This window comes from Apteryx rowi, unplaced genomic scaffold (assembly GCF_003343035.1).
Source record: "Apteryx rowi isolate R43461 unplaced genomic scaffold, aptRow1 scaffold_32, whole genome shotgun sequence".
Classification (NCBI taxonomy): Eukaryota; Metazoa; Chordata; class Aves; order Apterygiformes; family Apterygidae; genus Apteryx; species Apteryx rowi.
This window is the reverse complement of record NW_020449641.1, coordinates 960,403-984,674: the sequence shown is the minus strand read 5'-3', so window position 1 is coordinate 984,674 and position 24,272 is coordinate 960,403. Positions and strand designations below refer to the sequence as shown.

Sequence of the window (24,272 nt, the reverse complement as noted above, 5' to 3'; positions counted from 1 at the left end):
ACAAAAATAAAACCACAAAAAAAACACAGACAAATGAAAAAGGAAACAGTATTGTAACCCCCAAGAAAATCAAAGCCTCCTCCCATTAAAAGTACTCAAAGTTCCACCTGGCCTATGTAAGTTGTACTTGCTAAACAAATTCTAATGTTTTCAGTATCAGTCAGCAGACCTACAGCTGCAATCCTACTTTGTGACTGGTTTGAAAAACAGACATTGTATCAGTCCTTCTTCAGCCTAAAGACTTACTTGGAAGTAGTCCGTATGGGTTTCAGCGCATTCAGGCCATGGTGATATTTGCCCTTGTGATGCTCTTCGTCTAGCATTCGCAGCTGGGAGTGCACAGAGGTGTCCAGCGGAAGGCCCTCTGCGCGAGCCGCTGCTTCTAAGGCATCCTGGCATTCTATCTGCTTTTACAAGAAAGACAGCAGAGGCAGAGATCAAAGCCATGTTTAAAATCCCCAACTCCTGACTGCAGCAACTTCAGACCTCTCACCACTGTAAATCGTTGCGACAATATCAGTCACCATGGTTTAAACACCTTAGACATGGAAGGCACACATTATAGATCTGCTTCAGATTGCTGTGTTTGCGTAACAAATTAATGCCAGCCAGCATTGCGCCTGTGCATTCAAAGGATAAGTGGATAGACCAGCCTAGTCTTGTCTGTCCAGTCTTGTATTTTGCCTCAGGACAAAACGTTTCAGGGAAAGGAAATACAATGGAAGAGAATTCTGAAACTAAGTATCTTATGACAGCAATTCTTCATAAGTTCAGAAAATCAGTTGCTGGCTTATGCACTAAAGTTAAGGCATACATTCTTGATAAACTTATACCCTCTTAGCATAATTCAGATATTCATATCCACAGAAAGGCCGAATTATTTTCCGAATCCTACAGAACACTCTGCATCAAAAATGCCTTGGATTAGATCAAAAAGCATAAATACGTATTATGAAAATAATGCTTTTTTTTATCATGTTTATTGCTTTTTCCCTTTTTCCCTAAACTAAAGGAACAGAGACAAGAATTCTTTCTGCTCCCAGCCACACTTCTCAGTAGCTCAGCAGCTTTATTAAGAATTGTTTAAAAGGCAAACCATATCTCAGGAGAGTTTTCCCACAGCCCTAACAAAATGCAGACTTTAAATTCTAACAGGAGAAAGGAAACAACAGTGATAGGGAGAAGCCAAAATGTTGGAGAGTTCAAATAAACATTTTGATCAAAAGTCAGATGTGGCAAAAGTATCTGAGGACATCTACACTTGCAGAGGGCTCAGTACTGCTTCTGGTAACTTAATGGACCATTTATTGCAGTGTCATATTATTTGTTTGTATTCTAGTTCTTTGAAATTGAGCTACTTTGTGGACAAGCCCAGTTTTGACTTAAAAATCTTCCTGGCTGCTGTATTTACCCTTGTTAGTTGCCTTACTAGAACAAGGTTATTTTATTTCTCTGAGAACAGCAACTGTAACTGCCTCATAGCTTCCTTTAAAACACAATATCCACAAAGCACTAATTGCTATCAACAAGCACTCAATTCCTAACCTTTTTTTTTCAGAAATGCCACCATTTATCTGAGACTTAGGTCATACTATGTTAACATCTAAGCACATAGTACATTAAGCCACCAACTAGCTTTCACTCATGTGAAAAACAAGAACAGGAAACTGATAATAGCTTAAGTCTGTCCTTTACTTAAATAAAGTACTTAAATACTGCCTAAGCTTGTCATAAATAATCCATGATCCTTGTCTCAAAAAACTTATCTAAATCTAAAGCTAGGATTACGAAAGAAGGCAGCAGAATAATGAGAAAACAAAGAATGTAACAACAATATGATACATGAAGTGACTCAGAAGTGTGAAACACTCCAAGACCGAATTGAAAGATTTCTCATTTAATTTATATTCAATCACTGACTCACTGAGCGTAGTACCTCCTTACTAAATCTAATCTAAGCAGCATAAACACGAGACCAGCCAAAGATGTCTCAAAGGACTCAGCAGGGGGGTAAAAAGTTTTGCACCACTGCTTTCCTGAGTACAGTAGTGGAATTCATAGCTAGTTTGCTATGCTACCCATCTGCATGAAACCCAGACAGACCTGCCCAAACAGTCGATTGCCGATAACATGCTCTGCCACAGGCTATTCTCAGAATTACTGTTTTTCAGAGTAGAGCTACCTGCTGTGACTACAACAAGGGCCTATGCTTCAAAAAGTCATCCAAAAATCAAAACCAGCATAAATGTAAAGTTTTCCACCGTTTACAAACAAGAAGAGCTTTTTTAATAAGAAAACCCAATTACACAATACTGCATTTTTAGACAGTTCAAAAACAACGTTCTTAAACACTCACTTCGAAAATAATTACACTCTCCAGAGCTGCTCAACAGAGCTTTCTCAGCAGAGGTGGGAAAGATTCATTGATTTAAAAAACAAAACAAAACAAAAAAGCCTTTTAAAAAGAAACTGCCTTTGAAAGGCATTTATAATCTCTAGACAAACAGGGAACTATAAGTGTGAACCTGTGGGCAGGGAGATTACGAATGTCATAGGATTAGCAAAATTGGCAAAATCCCATACATACAACTATCAAGAAACAAACACATCACACCGCTGTACAACAAGGCTCTAAAAAATACCCTACAATTCTGTCTTGTATTAGAAAAATCTTAAAAGCATACAATTTAGTAGTGGGAAATGGGGTTTCTAACCAGTTCTACAGTGTATTTTCTGGAGTAAAACACTAATGTAAAAAAATATATATATATAGGAACAACCCCCAGCACTGTTAATCTTAGGTTTCCGAACTCCTATTACGTTTTTAAATGTTTATCAACTGACAACATCCTGACTGTCTGCAAATTTGGTTTTCTTGACAACTAAAACCTTGAAGAAGCCATCAGCAATGTAATATAATAGGCTCCAGCACTGTTACTGAAATGTATGTCTAATAAATCACAGATGTAGTATCAAAGATCAGACAGCACTTTTTCTAATTCATCAGCTTATTAATACCAACAGAAATAATAAAACAGGTGATAACCCACCTATCAATAAATGCAAAGAAATATTCACACACAAAAAAAAAAGCTTAAATCAGATATCATTAACCAGGAAAAAAAAAAGTCATAGAGTTATTCAGGCATTTCTCAAAAAAAAGCAGTTCACTGCTCAGCATCATCAAAAAGGCGAAAAGATGATGAAAAATTGTTAGGAAAGACACACAGAACAAAGCAGAAGACATTACCACAGCACTTAAAAATTACCCAGGGTTTGCCTCCTTTTTGAACATCACAGTCAGTCCCCAGATGCTTCAGCTCAAAAAGGTTATTATACTTAAAATGACTATCAGCAGGGAGAAAGGAGAAGAGTTGGGGTTAAGCATAGCTTCCACACAAAGATAAATTTAAAGTACTGCAACTCTTCAGCTGAGTAGGAGGGGGAAAAGTAGATACAGCACAGGTATTTGAAAGGTCTATAAAGTCATGAATGGCACAAAGAGAACTAAGGAATGATCACCAACTGTTTTTGTAACAAAAGAATGGAGGTATTCAGTGAAATTATATTTAAATTCAGAATTCTCTGTCATAGGATGCTGTTAAGTTCAAATATATAAACGGACTACAAACAGGAAAACTACAAATTCATATAGGATATCGCGGCTTATTAAACACACATCAGAGGGCAACTAGGGATCATTCGCTCAGCGCCTCTTATTAAGAGACAACAGACTCCAAATGAAGTTTTCACATCTGCGGGCAGATCTCCTAACAAAGGGTGATGGTGTCGCACTCCAAGTTTGGTGAAGCTGTAGCATATCTGGGTGCAGGTTAATATGATTCAACAGGTAACTGGGAAAATTAACTGAAGGAGCAATACAGTTCAAGTTTTAAACCCTAGCCGTAACCTACTGAGAAAATTCTGAGGAGTTATCACCACACACCTGTGATCTTGTCTCATCCCTCATCAGTCAGCAAACAGATGGGCAGGGAAAGGGAAGCATGGCTTGTGCTGCTACCATAGAGATCTGTCCCTCTCTGAGGAACCTCCCTTCTGCAAACTGGGAGGGTAACAAAACCCTACCAACACTTTTCATCATGATTTCCTTGCCTAAGGTCAACAAATTGATCAGGTAATGTGAGGAAGAGCCAGAATGGAACCATGGTTGGCTCAAGACATGCCATAATAGAAAGGTTGGGCAAGGGGAAGAAAAGTGGTTCAAGGGCAAGGAGAAAGAATTGCTCATACAAGCAGGCAGAAGTACCAGCTGTACAATCCACATACCAAGGTCATGGTAGAGGGCCAAGAAAATACATAAAATTCAGTAATTGAGCTACAAAGTTGTCAAATTTACAAGATGTCAAAGGGAAGCAAGACAAATTCTGTTGACTAAGAAGCAAGAGACACCCCAGGACAATGAGGTAGGAAGGCAAACAAACCTCACAGGAAGAGGAATATGAGGAAACATTTAAATACCTGCTAAGCAAGAAACAGGAACCTTTATCTGCACGAGGACAGGGAGGTGGGAAGAGAAGGGAGGCAGACCGTGTTGTAGATACGGAGAAAACAGTGAGGTGCCAGCCTTCCACACAGGCAACAATCTCATATCTGAGAGAAATAGCAGCAATTTATTGACTGGCAACCATAGCATAGGATGACTGCAATAAAATCAGATAGGCCTGGAGGCCAAGCACAAGAGACTTCCCACCCACTACTCCTCTTGCAGAGCAAGGGTAGGATTTGTATGCACTCCAAGAGCCAAATCCCACCCATGAGCCAACTATGGCCTCTTCCACAAGGCAGAACATCTTCCAGGACTCAAGTAACTAGCATTAAAGTGAGAGGAGATCTTCTGCTTCTGCTCTAGTTTCCTGTGTGCTGCAGGGAAGATGTGAAGTCTTCTTTCACTAGCCCTTACAGCTGGTATAGAGCAGAAAAGCTGCTACAGTTGATTTAATATTATAGGAAGTTACAGTTGCTTTATTTAGCTAGTAAAATTAAGAACTCTGGTGGCAATGCTGCAGAACAGGAACTCCCACCTCTTATTTACAAGGCAGGGCTCACCAGGCCTCACTCCTACATTCAAGATCCTGTTAAGAAGAGGCAAAGGGGGAACTAGCAGATCAGCACAATAGAGCTCAAGAATAGGTAGGTATGTGGGGAGAAGTGGAATTATACAGCTCTAAGTCCTACTCATCAGTGCTTAGGGTGTTAGGCTAAACAGCAATTTAAGTATTTAACAGGCTTCATTTCTTTATTATAGGACTGATGTTTCAAAACAAGATTGGTTATTAGCTTTCATAGGCTGGGGAAGAATAGGATCAACTGTTCCATTTAGCTTCAGGATAATTAAAAACAGCACACAAGTCCAAGAAGAGATACTTTGAAGTTTTAATTGCAACCTTCTTCCCAGAAATTCCTCTGGCTCTCTTCAGGCATATCCACACTTGAAAGGGGTTACAGTTTTTATGCACTGTTTTTGCAGGTAGTACATGCGATCCCCTAAAGCACTGCTGTCCAGATTTCCACAAGTGACTGTATTCAGGAGCATCTAGAAAGGAGATATGTAGGCCTGCAGTTCCCAACACTGTCATATCTGCACCTGTCTGCTGAAGCAGCAGGTGCTGTCAGCTTTGTGCTCCACTGAGAAGGCAGTCTCTCTCCTCACTCTGGATTTGATGAAGTGTACTTTAATCTATAGAAGTAGTAATAAGGAGACTTGCAACATTAGACTCCCAGCCTACTTCATAGCTAGAATGCTTTACAACACCCTGATCAGAGCATGAGACTATTTAGGACTAGTTTGTTTAATTATCTATCCATACCAGCTGCCTCACTGAAGCAGAGGCAGGAAGCAGCAGGCTAAGTCACTGACAGTGGGTGCACAGAGGGAGTCATTCAGCCTTTTGCAATCAATGCATGCAAGTGTCTAAGTACAGGAAGCATAGTTGAGTTCACACAGTACCAAGTGGAGGAGACTATCAGACAGCCTGAGATACCTAGAAATTCTGGTTGCAGCTTCCAGAATTGCTGCAACAAACCAAATTAAGAAATTAGGGCCTCCGGTTTTTTTGCCTTCTGAGAAGTGGGGTATAAATGAAAGCTCATGTCTCTGCTGCCTTCCCAGCTTCTGCTACAGAGAAGAAAAAACAGTTCTTTACCAACCACTCACCCAAACCTAGAAACAAGTGCAGCTGTGCTATATTCCCCTTAAGTGAAAAGCTCAGCAGCTCTTCAGCTGTGCTCTGACTTGCCACAAGAGTACCAAGACAACCTAAAAAGCAGTCATTCACTCTAACAGTTGCATGTAGCCTCATTACACAAGACCACTGCAGTTGCTCATTTCTGAGCTAGAATTAGCAGAAGTTGAAGTTGGCATTTGAGTCACAGTTTAAACTAATCTGGGCTTACACATTCTCAGATTAGAGAAGTCCCCCAGTAATGCTTGGCACTGATATCAAGGCTCTGTAGCCAAACAAGCTCAGCATAGGTATGTTTGTGACAGACCCAAATGTTCTGGTCAGGACAGCGGTAGACTGAGCATTTCTATTCAGTGCACAGAGTCCTTGCTGAGGACAGGTATAATATCAGTTTCTTCCAGGAACACTGCTTATTTGACCTTGCCCTTAAGTTCTAGCAAGAGTAGCTCACCTCAATGCTGATTCTAAGCTCTTCCCTGTCAAATCCACTTACCCACAGAATCCAAGAAATACAGGGTTTGGCACACCATTTGTTTTAGGATTTTTAGCAGTAGCTGCTGTGTATGCATCTGATCAGCAGCTGTGCACCTACAATAGCATCTGATGTACATGAATCATGTCATCTGTTTTGCATTAAACCTAGTATTCATGGTCAGGTATTTAAAGGATATGGCATTCAATCAGAGTCAAGGTCATACACTGATCACCCAGAACTTGAGCCACAGTTCATGTACACTAACAGTACAGTAACAGCAGACCCCTGTGGAATGAGAAATAATGATTAGCCTTAACAGCAAGTCGCCCTCTAAAATTAGCTCCATAGATGTGCTCTGACCACAAAGCTGGAAAACCAAACTCCTCACTAAGGAGATCATAAACTGGCAGAGCACAGGCTGAGAATTTGGCTCCTGACTTGCTCAGGTATTATCCTGGGCTACATGCAGACAGCTGCAGGATGTTGGAGGCATTCTTCACTCAGGCCATATTTGAGCTGGGTCACAGCAGAAGGTATATGGGTTAGTTTAGTACAACATCAGGAATATCTAAAGATTCTTTAAATTCAAGTTTCTGTGGAATGAAACCATCAGTGAATGACAGCACAAGCCTTGAAATCACAGCATTTACCTAGTCTGACGCAACACAATTCTATTCCTTTCCCTGTACCAACACATGCTTCCAGATGCAAGGGGCAACCCAACCCAAGTGAAGAATGAACAATTAGTAAGCTCAAAGTAAACACCCTGGGGCTCCAAAAATAGGGCAACTTTGATGCATCTTTCAGCTCAGAAGCTTGGTCCTCAAATGGGAATGAAATACAAGGTTCATTTGTGGAACAGTGCTCACAGCATACAGTCCAAGAGTTGAGCTGACTACTCCTTAGTACTAGAATATGGATGTCCAAAAATTAATAACCATCTCAGTACCTCAGGGTACCAGTACTCCCTGTATACAAGTGATTTTTGTCTCATTTCAAACCAAATTAAGTTCTCCAGTAGCTTGGACAGTTCTATTAGCCCCCTAAAGCAGGTCTTAGAAACTCATTAGTATAGAATTTTAAGACCATAGGGGCAGAATGCCTCAAACACTAAAATACTATGATGGAAAAGATACTGCAGGCATTCCTTCAGTGACAGCTAATCAGCTCCTTGCCTACCTTTGGTCATGAGCAGGCTGGTTTACAAGCCTGGACAGAGGAACAACAGCAGACAGTCAGACAATACCAGCAAGTGGCCAGACCTGAGGTTTTATCATGTGGCTAAGACTTTAGATAGAGGATGGCCAGTGCATTAATGAAAATGGTTGACTTAAAACAGAAACCATGAATAAGCCAGGATACTGGTGCACGAGGGAGTGCCTTGCACAGGGAGGGATTTTGCCTTTTTGTCCCTCCTATTACCAAGTCTAAGATCTTTCAGAGAGTTACCCCTCTGAGTTTGAGGGGAGCTTTTGGAACTTTACTGGCTGATGGATATGCTCTGTTCTCAGCTGCTAGTAAGCAGAGGTAAATAGAAGCAGCAGGGTAGAGATAACATCACTGCTTCAAAGTCATTAGAGTCATGAAACATTCACCAACAACCAAGTCAAAGCACTTCAGTGTCAAGTCAGTGTGTACTTCAGCAGTGGCAGAAGTTTAACTGGAAACAGACAGCTTGACAGAACATGATTCTAATTAAGGCAACAGGCTTAGTTCCTTGGGCATATCATGGAATTTATCTGTAGCAAGAAGCACACATCTTGGCTTTTGCATGCATCAGTCTAATTTATGATTAAGTCTTCAAAGATAATGGAACTATTGACAACAAGGATTTTAAAATTTAGCTTCCATTTGACATTTAATAACTTAAACATTAGCTTTTTAGAGGCAAAAAATACATCTTCAGTATGTAGGCACTTCACTTATCTAGAATTTGCCTTCCTGAGTTCATTAGGCTATTTTATCTCACTGAAGATTCTCAACAAGACCAATAGAAGCTGAAATCCAGAGGTAAGTTTCTGAAAGAATCACTAAAATAATAGTTCAAGATTGAACTTTAGAGCATTTTACAAGCTCCTGGTACAGCTACACTGTGTACTCACCTCAAACACTTGGAGATGGTATAATTGTAAACCAAAGCAAAAGTGCTGAAGAAGGCAGAAGAGTTTGTCTTTCTTTCCTTCCTGAACACTAGCCAAATGTTGAGTACCATCCAAACTTATAACAGGAAAATCCTCTATAGCTTTAGCAAAGGTACATACACCAGATATCATTTCTGTAAGTACTATCAGGGCAGCTAGGTCACTGAAACTGGGTTTGAAGGATACTGCCCTTCAGATTGTTTTACCCATTCACCCTTGTCTCCTTCAGCATGGGTGATGAAATACTCCTTAATTCTAACCTTCCTTCACCTCTAGACCCTGGCTCCATTTACCCTTCTTCCTTTATTCTTTCCTGCCCTATCCCTCCTCTCAGTGGAATACATTATGTTGGCTGTTTCTTCCCAGAAGTCTCCTACAGTGGCCTGTGCCAGCAGTGACTTCTGTTTGTCTAAGGGCCCCAGCCTACTGGCATTTCACTGTGCAGATGCTCACCAATTAGAAGTGATCTGAAGTAGTGAACCCTAGAAGAAATCCATTCCTCTGAAGATGGACATTCAGGCTGGCCAGCCCCCAGTTTCCTAGAGGTTTATTAGCACAATATGCTTGCTATCTACCATACTACATGCACAGACACCACAGAAGAATCAAAGTAGGACTCCAGTGTAGATAAAGGAACTGTACAGTCTGCATCATGCTTGTTCTTAATGACTATATACCATATACTTACTGTTCAGTTAAAGCTTCATCCATGAAGGGTACAAGGACATGCAGCACCTCTTGTGGGCACTATCCACAAAATTGATCTAGCCACTGAGTCACCCAAATTCCCTACTACTTCAGCTGCTCAACTACAGCATTAGACTTTCAGCCTACCCATAACTGATCTGATGCACTTCCTCTGTGTATGCACGGTCTGTTATTAGCAGCTTGAGGGTCTCTTTTCTGTTAAGTGTAGCCATAGACATGCAGATAGGATGGCAGCAGTTACAAGTCTCAGAAATACACATAAATACAGCTATGTTTGCTCTGCTCTTGTACATCACTTCCAGCATAGTCAAACACCAGTGATATGCCACAACTGCTGGGTGGCAACTAAACTGAATCTAGCACTCTGCCAGTCGTTCTGACCAAGTACTCAACTGCAGTTTTACCTTTAATACAGCGAACACTGGCATCAACTCAAACTACTGCAGCTTCTAGCTGTAACCTATAAGCCAACAATGTGGCAGTATCTTTCTGTGCAGAGGTCATTTCAGGATACCTACAGCCCATGAGAGCCTTCTTGGCTGGTGATTTTTAAGTACTTAATATTCACACTAGGTTATGAAAGTATGAATCTTCTGGAAAAATACAGACATATGCAACCACTCTGGCTATGATTAGAAACTTATAGACAAGCTGTTGAGCAGACCTGCCCTGAGCATGGAGTGCCAAGCCACTAGTAGCCAGGCTATATTGACACTCCTATTGCTGAACATCTCTACAACACAGTTGTTCAGACACTTCAGAAGCTCCACAGCTTAGACAGGTTGATCTGACTATTGGAGAGAAAGACAAAGCTATCAGTGCTTAAAGGATTTACACCAACTCCAGCAACCTCTGCCCACATCCTCTGCTGTATTTGGCAAAATCTTTGAGACAAACCTGAAAAATAAGAGATCAAGATGAAGACAGGAAGATTAACAGGGTTTCATGTAGCTAACATCAGTAACATGTTTTTCCCCTGCATGTTTTAGGTGACTTCTATGGTAAACATGGCCCAACATCTTCAAATACAGTAACTGGTATCTGCAGTAAACCTGAAGCGCAGTCATTGTGCTCCAGCAGCCAGAACCCATTGCTAAACACTGCATTCTAGTCAGAACTTATAACTGCTTGGAGCATATTTGTGAATTTGTACCTTGCACTGTTAATTCAGAGTCTAGAATTAAGAGTGAAGTTCAAAAGCACTGCATAATGAGAATGATAAGCTTTCTTTACATCATCTTCAGTTGCTCTTAGTTTAATGGGGAGGAGCAAAATACTCATTTGCTTGCTGTTCCATCAAATGAACATTTACAGAGGTCTATATTTGAAAAGAGCCTATCCCAAAACCACTTTCAGAACAAATTGCTATAAAATGACAGATGAAGAAAGGAAGTAGATTTCATGGACACAATGGGGTCTGCTCTCCTCCTTAGGGCACACCACTTCCATTAGAGGAAGAAATAAATGCAATTATTTCAGATATAACTTTAAGAGCACACTAGTATTCTGAGAACAAAGAATCCTAAAGGCACAAGTAGCTACTAATATTTCAAAATACCCCTTAGTTTTTCTTCACCAGTAATATAACAGCTTCTTTCACATGAAGACTTGCTGTGTCTAGTGCTAAGCAGCAAGTACACCTAGAAGTTATCTCCATTTGGAGGACTAGTGCTTCTACAGACCATAAGCCCATTAGCATGGTATTAAGCATTGGGCATGTGCAGCTAATACCCTATTTCGTAAGCTACATTAAGATCTCTTCAAAGACCAAAGAAAATCAATTTTAAGAGCACACTGCAGACACATTCATGAGGTGAATGTACTCATTCACAAGGTGAATAAAAACTGCTTCATGAATTTCAGTTCTAAAGTGCCTATTTCAGAGATTCAAATTTCTATAGCAACATTCCCATTAAGCACCAGGAAACGTGGTATTAGATCTACTTATATTGCACCATGATTTGAATTGTGATTCCAAGAACCCTGCTTAAAAAGCTCCTGTTTTTCAAAGTAGCATTCTTTAAGGACATGACTGAATAGCATTTGAGCTCCTAAGGAAAAAAATAGCAAGTTCCTTCTTCCATTATGGTCATGAAGAGTCAATTTTAACCTTCTTTGGACAGGAAGCCTGGACAACAGTACAGAGGTTTCAGCACAGAGAGAAAAGTAAAGCATAACCTTTAGGTAAGATAAAGAAAAGCAATAAGTAGAAATAGCTTTGGGACCTTGGCTCAGCAGTACAACAGGTCTTTCATCTATAAAGAACCAGCTTAGGCCATCAGCTAGTCTCTTCCACTTCAGTTCAGGAAGCACGTATAAAAATGCAGTAATACCAAAGTTCGCCTGTTATTGCCTGTAAGTCATGTTATTGTTATTGATTGGTCAAAGGCACCTGCAGCCCTGCTAGAAATGGTCACCCACACTGGCCATTAACCAATGTTCCTTGATCAGAGGCAGCACATTCCTTTGTCCTCTTCATTCTACCTCCTTCTGTGAGGGACAGAACTAACACACTGGCAAGAAGTCTGCCACATGTGGTATATTTTTAATGCAACAGTCCCAAACTTCCATACAACCAAGAACTGAAATCAATCATGAAATAGCCTTAATCTACTTGCAGCTGTACCTTGTTATATGCAATACAGAATGTGCTTACAAGTGTCATTTTCTGGTCAAGCTAGTTCAAATCCTGAGCTATGCTTTTTACAAGAAACTTGGGAGTCCCAAAAGCTCTTCTGGTGGCACACTGGACTCATTTGCCCAAAGGACAGAGTACCACCATAACTTGACTTCTCTGTATTTGAGCTGCCGTGATCCCATCTTTCCCATCAGCTCTCCACTGTTTGTCACCAGCTGATATCAGAACTAACATGTGCCCAAGAAACTAGCTCAGGGACCTGACCCAGCCCCAGGTTTAATAAAAGTTCAAGTAGTAAAGGACATAACCAGCCTTTCAAGGGAGAAAGTGGCTTTCTTAACAGCCAAGCTGAAGCTTCCACCCTTTTGTTACAGACAAGGAGCAAGTATTTGACCCAACAGGCAAAGGTCAGCCTTACAAAAAGAAAAAATGAAGTCTTTACTTACCTTTGTTACCAGAAGAATAAAACACACTAAGTAGTGATAAGGCCAAGAATGCTGTTGCAAATAGAGCTTATTTCAACTAGAAAGGAAGATGTTTGGTATACCAAAAAAGTGTGAACATGTAATTTAGATAAGGTGTTATAAAGACAGCTCCTTTTATTTAACTTCAGTATTGTGCAAGTCAGCAGGATTTACTCTCACTGACATACAGCAACAAATTCAGTACTGTTCTTGTGTTTATAGATTGTATACATCCAAGCTAAAAAGCTAGTACAAAAGTTTTAGAGCTAAAAAGTTAGCTCAACCCTAGCATATTGAACTAGATTACTAGCAAGTAAAACACCGCAGTACCCATTTATCAGAACCAGCCAATTCCATTAATAAATTAAAATGCATTCCTTCCTCTAATCAAAGTAATCAAGGCAGTTAAAGTTCTAGGTAAGAGCAGAGAAAACCATATTCTTGCATCAGCAATTACAAATCCTACAAAATCCCTATTTCTCAGGGAGCTCAGTTACCTGGACCCACTACTCAGCAATCACAGGCATCAAATCTATTAACAAATGTAGAAGGGAAAGTAGGACCACAGCAATTCATGGTTAAGCTGACCTGAAGTTGCCTCCAAATTTGAGATTTTATTTCATGCTATAGAGATGTGCAGGGCTTAGCTTATTCCCAGCCTTCAGAAAAAAATGTTGGTTTAATTTCATTCACTTAAAAGATTGAGGTAAAAGATGCTATGAGGACCACAGCTGTGTTTCAGGATTTTGTCCTCAGAAATTATACCAGTCATCAACATGATCAGAGGATGCAGACTAGCAATAAGAGACATCATGCTACGATTACTGTGCAACTCCACTCCCACTGCTTGAAAAAACAAAGCAACCCACCAATGGCATCACTGTTGTCACCAGCAATTTGACAGAGCCATTCTACCACTGGATGATGTGGGCTGCATGGTAAGCCAATTATGTTAATATAAGCGCTGTAAAGAAGCTGCACCATGACTCCAGAGGGTTCCCAATCCAGCACCAGTGTCTGCTTTAATGCAGTCAGGTGCTCTGCCTTCCCCTGAACACTATCAGCAAGTCTGCTGAGTCATAGAGCCCTGTAGGGACACTAGGAGCTGCAGGGCCTACAGGTACAAACTGCATTCAGCCTGCTGCAGAGCAAACCACTCCAACAGTCTCCAGAGAGCAATGCAGCATTGTTAGCCCACATTAAAACCACCGGGCAAACACCAGCTTCCTTTAGGCTTATCTTGTTTCACTGGGGGCTTTGAAGTATATTGCATCTCAGTGTCCAGGATAAGGTTGCAAAACTCAAGTCTTAAAAAAATCTCCACAGTTCTTCCAGGCAAATAAGGAGAGCTCCCCCACTTCCAACCCTCATGCAGCAGAGCTGTCACAGGTGATCTATACAGAATGCCTAGCACATTTGCAAGCACCTTGTCATCTCACAAATTCAGACATAGGCAGCATTAGCTTTTATAGAACATTTTGAAGCCAAACAGTTTTCTTTGGAAAGTGTTAGTTATGTTAAAAGCAGGACATGTAAGAAAACATTTCAGAGTGCAAGTGGTCAAAGCAGCAACTATTCTTAAACATCTTGAACTGGCACAGGTTAAAGGTTACTAGTTCCAGACCATACCTTTCACCAGTGTAGGGTCTCCATTTACTTATCTGAGAATCTATTCACATTAGAACACTTAAGTTTAGTACATGCACCCCTTTTCAGAGAGAAAAAGCTTTAGAAAATGAGCAATGCCATAGCAGCTCTCAGACAGTGGTTATTTCAAGACCAGCTCTCAGGAGTAAGCTACAAGTGATCATGAGTGCACCACAGCATACTAAGCATACAGATGCACAAAAAAGTATTCACCACATTCTTATTTTTCCCCTCTTGGATGAAAGTAATCTTGCTACTAGAGCAAGCTAAACATCTGTTTCAGAAATATAACCCTATAAAAAACAGCATGATTAAGAATGTTTTTCAGCTGCCAACACTGAATGGTACATGATTAGAGCTGAGCTCTTCACTGGTTGTACTTGGTTGTGATCATTCTCTTAAGTATAAAACCTTACATTTTTCTTGGATTCTCATCAAGATCTGAACAGTAGAAAAAGCTTATTCTGTTTTTACTAAAAACCCTTACATTTAGAAGTGAAAAATACTTAGTAAGTGCCCAGTTCTGTTATGAAGAACTACAGTACCCCTTGAAGTGACCTCTTAAGGGCAAGAGAGAATATTCATCATTGACCTTCAAGGTGATGACTCTTTACTGAGCTGGCACAGCAAAAAGGCAGCTGCTACACATAATTTAATAAGCAGAGACAGTGAAAAATAATGAGAAAGTAAACTGACCTTATGTTTAGCATGCTGAAATTTTGACCCTTCCTGCTCTTCATGCTGCACAGAGTCAGCTCTCTCCCTCACACTTCTATACCCAGGACTGGGTATAATGTACTCTTTTCCTATGTCGATGTCTTTCATCTTCTGTAAACGCCAGGGTTTACACGTGTATTTTCACTTTGAAGATCTGAAAAAAATTAAATCCCACTTCATTATATGCTGTCCAACATCTGCTATTTTAATCAACTATTTTAAAAAATTATTTTTAAAAATAAAGTAAAAAAGCAGTTGTAAAGAAGCAGGTACAACAGTACTGTAAAGCGCCACTCTGGGATCCCACACAAGACTTCAGCTTCTTCTGAACTAGTTTAAACATGCCCTGAGGTAACAAGGGAGTACAATAATTTTCAATGCACCAGAAAGTAGTGTCTTACTCCTCCCCACCCCTTAGAAAACTAAAATATAAAACTAAAATATGATTATGCAACATGACAGATAGAATTAATAACTAGATTGAGTTAAAACTTAGAGAAACATCCGACTTGGAAGATCAAATCTCTGGAAAATTTTCTTTAATATCCAAAATTGTACATATATAACAACATTCTAGTTGAAAGTTTTGCAGAATAAAGATCTCTGGAGATACCACAACATGATGAAGTTAGTCATTCTGCATACACTCTAGACAGGAAAAAATCCTCCTCTATAAGCTTATTCATTTACTCCACAGACTTGAACTAGCCTCAAGTGTGTACATGCACAGGAAGGAATCACATCTTCAGTGCTGCGGGCTCTCCTCAACCTATCAAATCCCCTTGTAAGGTGAAGGGGAGAATCAGAATCCCCCGAAGAAAAATTACCTCACCTTGCAATGCCATGTTTTATAGCTTTGCTTCATTGCATTCTGTCACATGCCTTAAACTAACACCATGGAGGAAATCTGATTAAGTCATTAGTCAGAACCTGCATCAGCAGGTTTGGCTTGGTGCATTGGGCTGCCACCTTTCCATCGCCTGCAGAAACAGCCTCCCTTCCCCATCCTCTCCAACGCAGCCATCCAGCCGCTCTCTAGAAGCTAGCCGCAGCTCACCCCCCCACCACCACCACGGGAAAGGGCCCAGCACAAGCCCCCACACAGCTCGGCGCCGCCTCCCCACCCCCAGGTGCGCGTGGGTCAGCGCCGGGCGAGGATGCTGCAGAGCCGCAGCTCCCGGAGCTGCTGCACCCTGCTGGCTCTCCATCCCTCCTGCAAGAGGGATGCGAGCCAGCCTCCCCCTGCCTGCCAACCCCCCCCCCCCCGCACACAGCCTCCGCCGCACCGATATAAACAAGGGAAGATCCCCCCCACACCCCGCTTCACGCGGGCGGGGAGAGGTAGCGAGGGCCGCCAGGCTGGCGGCGGGAGGGGGCACAGCTCAGCCGCGCTCGCGGGAGCGGGGCGCCGCTCAACCGCCCTCCCCACAGGAGCGGGGGAGGGGGCGTCTCCTCACAGGAACCGGGGAGGGGGGGCTAAAGCCGCCTCCTCAGCCGCGCCATCGCCCCCTCACCCACACAAACGGGCCCTGCCCTGCTACCCCCGGCACCCGCCCCGGTAACGTGCGGGGCAGCCCCGCTCACCTCCGCACCGGCGACTGCCCCCGCTGCGGCTTTTCCACTCAGCGGCCGCGAAGCCAAACAACATCCCTTATAGCGGTTCCGGCGTCGCCACGGCGCCTGCGCGGAGCGGAGGGCCGGGGGAGGGCGGGGGAGGGCGGGGGAGGGCGGAGGCTCCCGCGCGGCGCCTCACGGGAAGTGTAGTTCTCTGTGGCTTCCACCGCCCACAGGGGGCGGCGCCAGAACGACATTTCCCAGAGGCTCCCGCGCGGGCCACCTCCTCTTGGGCCCCGCCCGCCGCGCGCCTCGCCCCGCCCCTTTTCGGCGCTCCTGCCGCAGCGTGGGGGGCCTGGAACGTTCGCCGCGGGACGGCGCGAGCCGCCGGGGTGGGGGTGCGCGCCCCGGGGCAGGGTGCGGTGCGGTGCGGTGCGGTGCGGTGCGGTGCGATGCAATGCAATGCAGTGCTGTGCAGTGCAGTGCAGTGCAGTGTAGTGCAAGGCAAGGCAATGCAATGCAAGGCCAATGCAATGCAGTGTAATGCCGCGCAAGGTAGTGCAACGCGCTGCAATGCAGCGCGACGCCGTGCAACGCAAAGCGGTGCAGTGCGGTGCTGTGCAGCGCTGGGAGGCGGGGACGGGAGGGGGGACCCAGCAGCGCGCCGAGGCGCGGGAGGCGGTGCCGAGCAGCGGCGGCCGGGCGGTGAGGGCAGAGCGGGGGAGCCGCGGCCGCTGCCGCGCCCTTGGGTGCCCCCGCCTCCCCCGGCGGCTGCTGGTCCGCCCCGGCCTGTCCCTTGCTGCCACCGCGGGGGTTATTTGCAGCCTTTGCGAAGGGGAGAGTGCGGCCGTACCCCGGCGCGGCGCCTGCTTAACCCGCCCCGCGAGGGCTCCCGCCAGCTCGGGGCCGAGCTCGCCCCGGCTGCCCCGGGACGGCGGTGCAGGCTCCCGACGGCGCCTCCCGCGGCGTCCAGCCAGGCCAGGCCTGCCCGCAGGAGCACAGCGGCGGGGGAAAGCTATAGCTGTGTCCCCCCCAGTGTGGCCGCACCGTCCCCTCTGTGGCGGTGGCAGAGGCACGACAGCAGCCCCCGGTGCCGCAGGGCCACCCCGAGCAGAGCACGACCCAGTAGCACCCAGCCCCGGCCTCAGGGAAGCTCAGCAAAGGAGGAGATGGGTTGCAGCCCCGCTTCCCCTCACGCGGGGCTGTAAATATCCTTAACAAATCCTGAGCTGCCGCTTCTTCCCTGCTGTGTTCAAATACCTTGTCCTCATTCGACATCTTACTTCCACCAGCCCAATTTGGCTGACGTCTCATTTAAGTAGTTTATGTAACAAGTGCCTGTTCACACCGCAGTCGCTCTCCTGTCAGTAAGGACTGCGAGAGCCGATTCAGTGTGAAAGCGGAAATAAATTGAGGTAAAGACAGGAGATGGGGAGTAAAACTGGACCCAGAATATTCCTTCTGAGCCCAGAGGCCAGCAGTGCAAGTAAAACATGTTGCATCACCGTGCAGGCGGTAATTCAAGGACGCCCTTAAGGTACCTGAGAATCCCTTCAGAGCTCTGACACATGCCTTACGCGTCCTCCGGAGTTCCTGCTCCATTTCTGGCAAAGTTAAGAATTGGCTCCGTTGGTGATGTGCTAATATTTTGGGACAACAGAACTGAAAAACACTGACTGGACAGGGAAGTGGAGCCCTTCCCCATGGCAAGGCAGCCAAGAGCGCACGTGACTTTTGTGTTTTCCTGCAGTCTATTCCCCAAAACTCAAAACTCTGCAATTTCAGACTGATTTGGCTGGGATTTTATTTGGGAGAAAAGCTGCAAGGTGCATTTTATCCTTTCTGCATGCTGTGTCCCAGCAAAGGGTTGATTTTGAGAGAGAAGCCAGGAGGCAATTTAGGGTAAGGGTCGGAGCAGTCATTAAACAGACCTTTGTTTGCATCAGGCACATTGGAGTGCAGAGGTAAATGTGCGGTTAACAAGCAATGTAGTTAAACAGCACAATCAGAAAGGACAAAGTGTGAATGATGGAGAGATTTAAACAGGGTTAAAGCTTTAAAATGAATCACTTTTATTGTATTTTAGGGTGTTCACCTGAGCTTATTCTGAACAAAGCACCATGAGTGTGTCTTTGGCCCCTGGGCTGTGGAAGCAACCAGAACTGCTTTTCAGAAGTGGTGCTTTTTGAACCGCTGACATATTGAAGCCCCAAAGCTCTGCGTCACGTGCCTAGAGGGAAAGAAGAATATGAACTCCCATTGTGCCAAAATGGTTGAAAAATGTGTTCAGAAAGATAAGCAGAGAGTGTTGTCTTAGCTGGGGCCTTGACTACACTTGTTCTGTCCTCAGTTTCACTAGCGCTGGAGCAGATCCAAGAGTTAAAGGGAGGGTATGAGCACAAGCCAAAAACCGCGCTGGTAAATAATGATGTGTACGCTCGGGCTAGCTCTGGGTGATGGGCTGGTGGGAGCTTCAGCAGCATTTTAACACCTGTGCTCTTGTGAGTGTACGTACTCCCTTATTATGATGGTAGGACTGCTGAAGGAAAATGCTTATGTCGGCACAACACCCTTTTAACTGCGTCACGATTCTCCTCCAGTGTTTGTTCTAGAGGTTATAAATGTACTGGTGCTACCAACCAGAGGAGTGGCATCTTCAGCTCCAGTGGCAGCAGCCAATGCTTTTCGTGCTGCAAGTCCTAGATTCATCTCTGCGGGATGTCAGCTGTTACATAAACAGGGCTTGCACAGGATTAAAACTTCCACTGATTCAAGATCTGGGATTTGCTGTAATCAGCGCTGAACCACGGCAAGAAAAGCATAGCCAAACCAAAAACCAATGGCAGTTTCAAAACCAAGGCTTGCGAACCATGTGGGCTAGGAAGCAACCCTTCCTAGAGGTGTGAAGAATCTGCTTCCCTCTGCCCCAAAACAAACCTGAGCAACAGCTTTGAAGCAAAGCTTGAAACAGCCCCAGTTGGCCTGACTTGAGCCATTGGATCTGATAATCAAGTGTCACTGCGTTGGCCAGGAAAACCCAGGCTCAATCTGTGGGAATGATGGTCTTTATTTATCCGGCTTTTCTACCACATCTTTCCCCATAAGGTCTGAATACCTGCTTTACCCACTAGGGAATATGAAGCGTATGCTGCCCAGAGATTTACTTGTGGCTACTTTGTGAGCTGAATCTTGGACAGAAACAGATGTCCTTTCAGGAGCTCTTCCAAGCTTGAGGAGCATTGCAGTGCTAGTTTGGGTTAGCAGCATCCTAATTAAGACCAGAATCACAACCACTCAAAACCCTGTTACACACACAACTGCAAAACAGAGAGTTACTTGTGAGCCAGTGTGATCCAAACACCTGGCAAGCCCAGAAGACACTGACTCCACAGCTTCGGTGGGGACAGGCATGGGGTTAGTGCAGTCACCATTTTACTACTGGCAAAAAATTGTGATAAGATGCTAAGACAAAACAGCTTTTCTCTTTGCCCTCAAGGAACAGATATCCCCAAAGAAGCAGCAAGATGTGATCTGACTGACTTCCATCAAGAGATGTGGAATACCAAGAGATGTCTTGGGCTAACAGGAATGCAGGGTTGTCATGTCAGGCTTGCCAGCACCTCAGCCTCCTCCATCCAACCCTCCATGCTCTGCCAGACCAGACTAGCTGGGGAGTACAACATTGCAGCATTTCAGTCAGACTCAAGAAGGCATCTTCCTTTGACACAACTTCAGATATGCCTGTGGTCAGCGGTTTGTCCCTCTCACCCCACCACAACTCCTTTCCTAGGCATGTCACATGCAGAGGACATGTTCTTCCTTCCCTTCCCTTCCCTTCCCTGCTGGGATGCTCAGTCTGAACTGCTGGGGCTTGCGTTTCTTGCATGGGTTTCCTGGGTTCAACCCTTCCTGATGAATGCGCTGACAGCTGTTATGCTTGCTGGTACTTTTTTACTCCCTCGCTGATCAGAGCTCTCAGCCACAAAGTGTAGAACTCATAAATTAATTGGATGGCTCAAGGAAAAGTCCCATGACCTCAAATTTAGCCTGCAGCACTGCAAACCTTATCAAGTCCAGAAATAGGGAGGTCTGGAGAGACCGCATTTGTCAGGGGATACAAGTGCTTTTTCATGCCAGGGCAAGGACTGTGGGTCTCCCTTCGTGCTGTCCCACAAGTCCTCATCCGTGAGACTGTGCACACAATATCATACATGTTCAGTGCCTACTCAGCTCCATCCAGAGCCACAGCGCAGAGGTACTGATCTCCCCAGGCGGGCCCTGGTGCCCCCTGCATGCCCACAAAGCACAAAGGAGTGCTCTTCCTGGAGAAACAGTTCACCTGTCCGTACCCCATCCCCACGCAGGAGCAGGCTCAAACACGGGCATGGTGTCAGCGAGCTGCTCGCAGCTGCTGGACCCAGGGCTGCCGATGTCCCGAGGAGCCTGCGCCCCTCAGCCAGCAGGGAATAACAGCTGTGCCTGCCTTCCTGTGTCCTGGAGGGCAAAGCCCCTCTCCCCCATCCCAGGCGTAGTTGTAGAGAAAGGGGCTCGCAGGATCAGACAGTGAAAGGCCTGGAGACACAAGCCAACCCTTTCCTGGATCTCAGCACTTTCCTTTGCGCTGCGCTGATTTCCAGTGCACGCACGGGGCATGGGATCCCTTGGGAAGCTCTAGACCTAAGTGACACCCCATGGACACCTCCCTTTGCAGCACGGACACTCTCCAAGCTCCCGCCCTTTCATTAGTGTATCCTCAATGTGACTGCAGCTCTGCAAGTGACTCATTCAGACATTCAGGTCCATCTGCTTTATGTTGTTTCAGTGCTGAACAGTCTGTGTTGCAGATTGGAAACTGGGGGGAGTTGAGGCCAGCTCACACAAAGCAGTGAGAAATGTTATTTCGCTACTCTTTCCCCAGGAAAATATGGAAGAGGGATATGATGGTTTTGGACCTAGAGAAAAGATGAATCTTCCTTTTTTGCCCTGACCTGTTTTAGGCAGGAGTTCTTTAATATCTTAATACCCCATGCATTTGGCTTTTATGCAAATGACTTGTACTCGCTTGATCTTTGAGCAAAATTATTAGCCCTGTGGGTGTTCGCACGCTGTGATTGTGTTTCAGAGGATAAGCCTCCTAGACCGATCCAGGCAGAGCTACCACTCCAGACTGCACCAGTACCACCCATCACCTTCCCTTCGGTTCATGCTGGAAGGCAAACCTGCCTAGACAAGCTAAAGGTGTTCTACTTTTGTTCTTAAAAACTTCTACAAATATCCATGATTTTGCAAGAAATGCCTTTTAGTTTTCTTTTATATTTTTAGGTTTTGATCATTTAGCTGTATTTCTGCGGCATTTCTGCTTGTCAGATTTCTTGTTCAAGTGCAGAAGTAAAAGACGTGCAGTACTGCACTGTGTCAAAGAGGTTAAATTTGGTTTGTAATTCATTATTTGGGTCATGAGGAAGGAGCACGGAAAGGGTGCTCCATCTTATTTCATATACTCCCTTCTCTGAGCTTTGGAAGGGCGAGATACAAATAACACCCAGCAGCAAATAAATTAAACCTGCTTTTTTCTTACTTCTGAATGTGATGTGAAAAACCAGAAGCTCTCAAAGCTATTGCAACGTTTAAAGTATAATCAAATGCAGGAAACCAGTTCAAGGCGGTTCATCTTCAGACTGAGTGATTGTTCGATCTTTCCTCTAAAAACCTGATAATTCTGAGGACAAGATTAATTCAAGGACAAAACACTGCCCACAGAGCAGAAGCCATGGTGCAGACCTATGAACAGTAGCAAGTTGTGTGGTTTGTAGAGCTTGTACCACACCCACGGTTAATCAGTAATTGATAGAAATCTGCCACATGGGTCCAAGCTGGAGTCTGCAAGCTCTCACAAGTACAGTGGGAAACAGCCAGACTTGAGGCTTGGCCACCTTGTGCAGCTGGTTATTGGATGAAGTTAGGGATGAAGTCTAGCAATACTACAACAAAAAAAGCTGGAGATGTGTCTGGATGAGCACTAAGGGGCTGGGATGGATCCCTACTATACTATATCACCCTGACTTTGGGAGTTGCATCCTTTCAGCTATCGTAGTCTGGAGGTGTGGAGTGACAGCTTTGGTTAGGGGCCAGTCTGCAGCGCTAAAAACTCCTCTAGCCCCCTCTGTGAAAGTGGTCCAGGATTGTCCGCTAGCCAGGTTGTAAGGAGGGGGCAACGGTCATGCTGGAGCGTGTGTTCAGCTCAGACTGTTTATTCTGGATCTGGTCAGGGCTGGCCGAGCAGCCGTGGCCAGAGCTGCGCTGGATGCAGGCTGTGGCAGGGAGAACTGGTTTATACCTTACAATACCTGGAGGCGGTGGCCAGGATATGATGTGGCACAACCTTCACATCAGCTCCCGGGGACGCAGTCACAGCCTGCTGCCAGGGCAGGAACCGGTCTGTGCACTCTGCAGAAACAGAGCTGCCAGGTTAAAAAGTTGGAGGTGTCACTGTTTCCAGCTGTGTGGAAAGAGCAGAACCAGACACAGTGAAAAGGTCCCCCAAATGGGTTTTTTCCTTCAGCCACCAGACTGCGTGCCTGTGCAGGGCCTGCTTGATGGGCACTGTCAGGGGTACCATCGTGAAAAAACGATGCACGGATGTAGCTGTATCGGCCCCCAGGTCACAGGGCAAAATGCTTCCTTCTGCATCTCCCCCTGTGCAAAGGAGGAACTTGCCCTGCTGACACCCAGAAATGCTGCACATCCTTCAAGCACATGGGCTTCTGGTGCACCAGACACACATCAGGCATGGACAAGCACCTCTTTTTAATCTTCCAGCAGATGATGAATCTGCCAGTTGCCTTGTCTTCCCTCCCGTTCCCCTAAACCATCCCCATTTCCTACGTCTCTTGTGAAGCGACTGTGTTAGCATCCATTCAAGGTCTCAGTGATGCTACACAGCCCCAACGTCCTTCTGCTGCTCAGTGGTCTCCCAGGAATGGCTCCTGGGTGCCACTAGCGCTCTCACAACCTGCTTTCTCCTCTCCCTGAGCTATGGAGATGTGGGGAGAGATGCTTGTCCACGATAGCTCACCTGGTCTTTATACACTTCACATCAGGGTCAGCCGCACTACTGGGAATACGGGATGTTTCCCTGGCACTGGGTCCATAAGAAAGGCAATGCTGCAGGGACTCCGATGGACACTGGACTCAAGGTCCCTATTTCCCCAAATGTCCCCAAGTCCTTGGACTTTTCCACAGTGCATCCTCTGCCCTCCAGCCTAACACATGCTGCCAAGGAATCACTCGCCCGTGCTTGTCCCTGTGCCACCAGGAGACCCTCTGCCGACACGCCAGCATCGGCAGCCAAATGCTGGGAAGCTACACGGGAAAAACAAGCAGGGCTGAGCATAGCAGGCAGCCTGCAGGGAGAAGAGCTTTCTATCCCAGAGGAAACAGCACAAGCAGCACAAACGAAAAGGGCTTAAAAAAGGAGAAAAATAATTAAAAAGGCTGGAAGCCCCCAGTGGTGCCTGGACTCCCACATGGCAGAGAAGAGGCCAGCTGGGATGCCAGTTTTGGAGCTCCCCAATGTGATCAGACAATTTTAGAAGCAAAACACGCCCCAGGGAGGACAGCCGAGGTCAGAGAGCATCGGGCCTGTGGGACTGTCACTGTTGAGCGTGAGATGGGAAGAAGGGGAGCTGTGTGTTAGGCACAGCTCTGTCCTTGCTGCTGCATTGG

At 45.1% G+C, this 24,272-nt stretch overlaps 1 protein-coding gene and 1 long non-coding RNA gene across 10 annotated transcripts in view; one reads left to right on the top strand and one right to left on the bottom strand.

The window, feature by feature from the left end:
- Window positions 1-16,685, bottom strand: part of ABCC5 (ATP binding cassette subfamily C member 5) — a 76,492-nt gene extending 59,807 nt beyond the window's left edge. For 4 of the 6 annotated variants that reach the window (XR_003254364.1, XM_026070897.1, XM_026070899.1 and 1 more), the window contains exons 1-3: window positions 16,578-16,685; window positions 14,973-15,147; window positions 247-407 (exon numbers count right to left, since the gene is read on the bottom strand). Coding sequence is in view for 5 of the 6 variants with exons in the window: in XM_026070897.1 (XP_025926682.1) it covers window positions 247-407; window positions 14,973-15,101 (290 nt within the window). In the remaining variant the exon portion in view is untranslated. Of the gene's footprint in view, window positions 1-246; window positions 408-14,972; window positions 15,151-16,577 lie in introns of those variants that run through there. The other 2 variants (XM_026070898.1, XM_026070901.1) reach the window with 2 other exon arrangements.
- Window positions 16,686-16,875: 190 nt separating this feature from the next.
- Window positions 16,876-22,124, top strand: LOC112968532. 4 transcript variants are annotated; one of them, XR_003254376.1, is made up of 2 exons: window positions 16,876-16,945; window positions 18,634-22,124. It is a non-coding gene; the product is annotated as an uncharacterized LOC112968532 (long non-coding RNA). The 4 variants fall into 4 exon arrangements; XR_003254375.1 differs by having other exon boundaries at window positions 16,876-16,964; XR_003254377.1 differs by having other exon boundaries at window positions 16,879-16,939.
- Window positions 22,125-24,272: the final 2,148 nt, after the last annotated feature.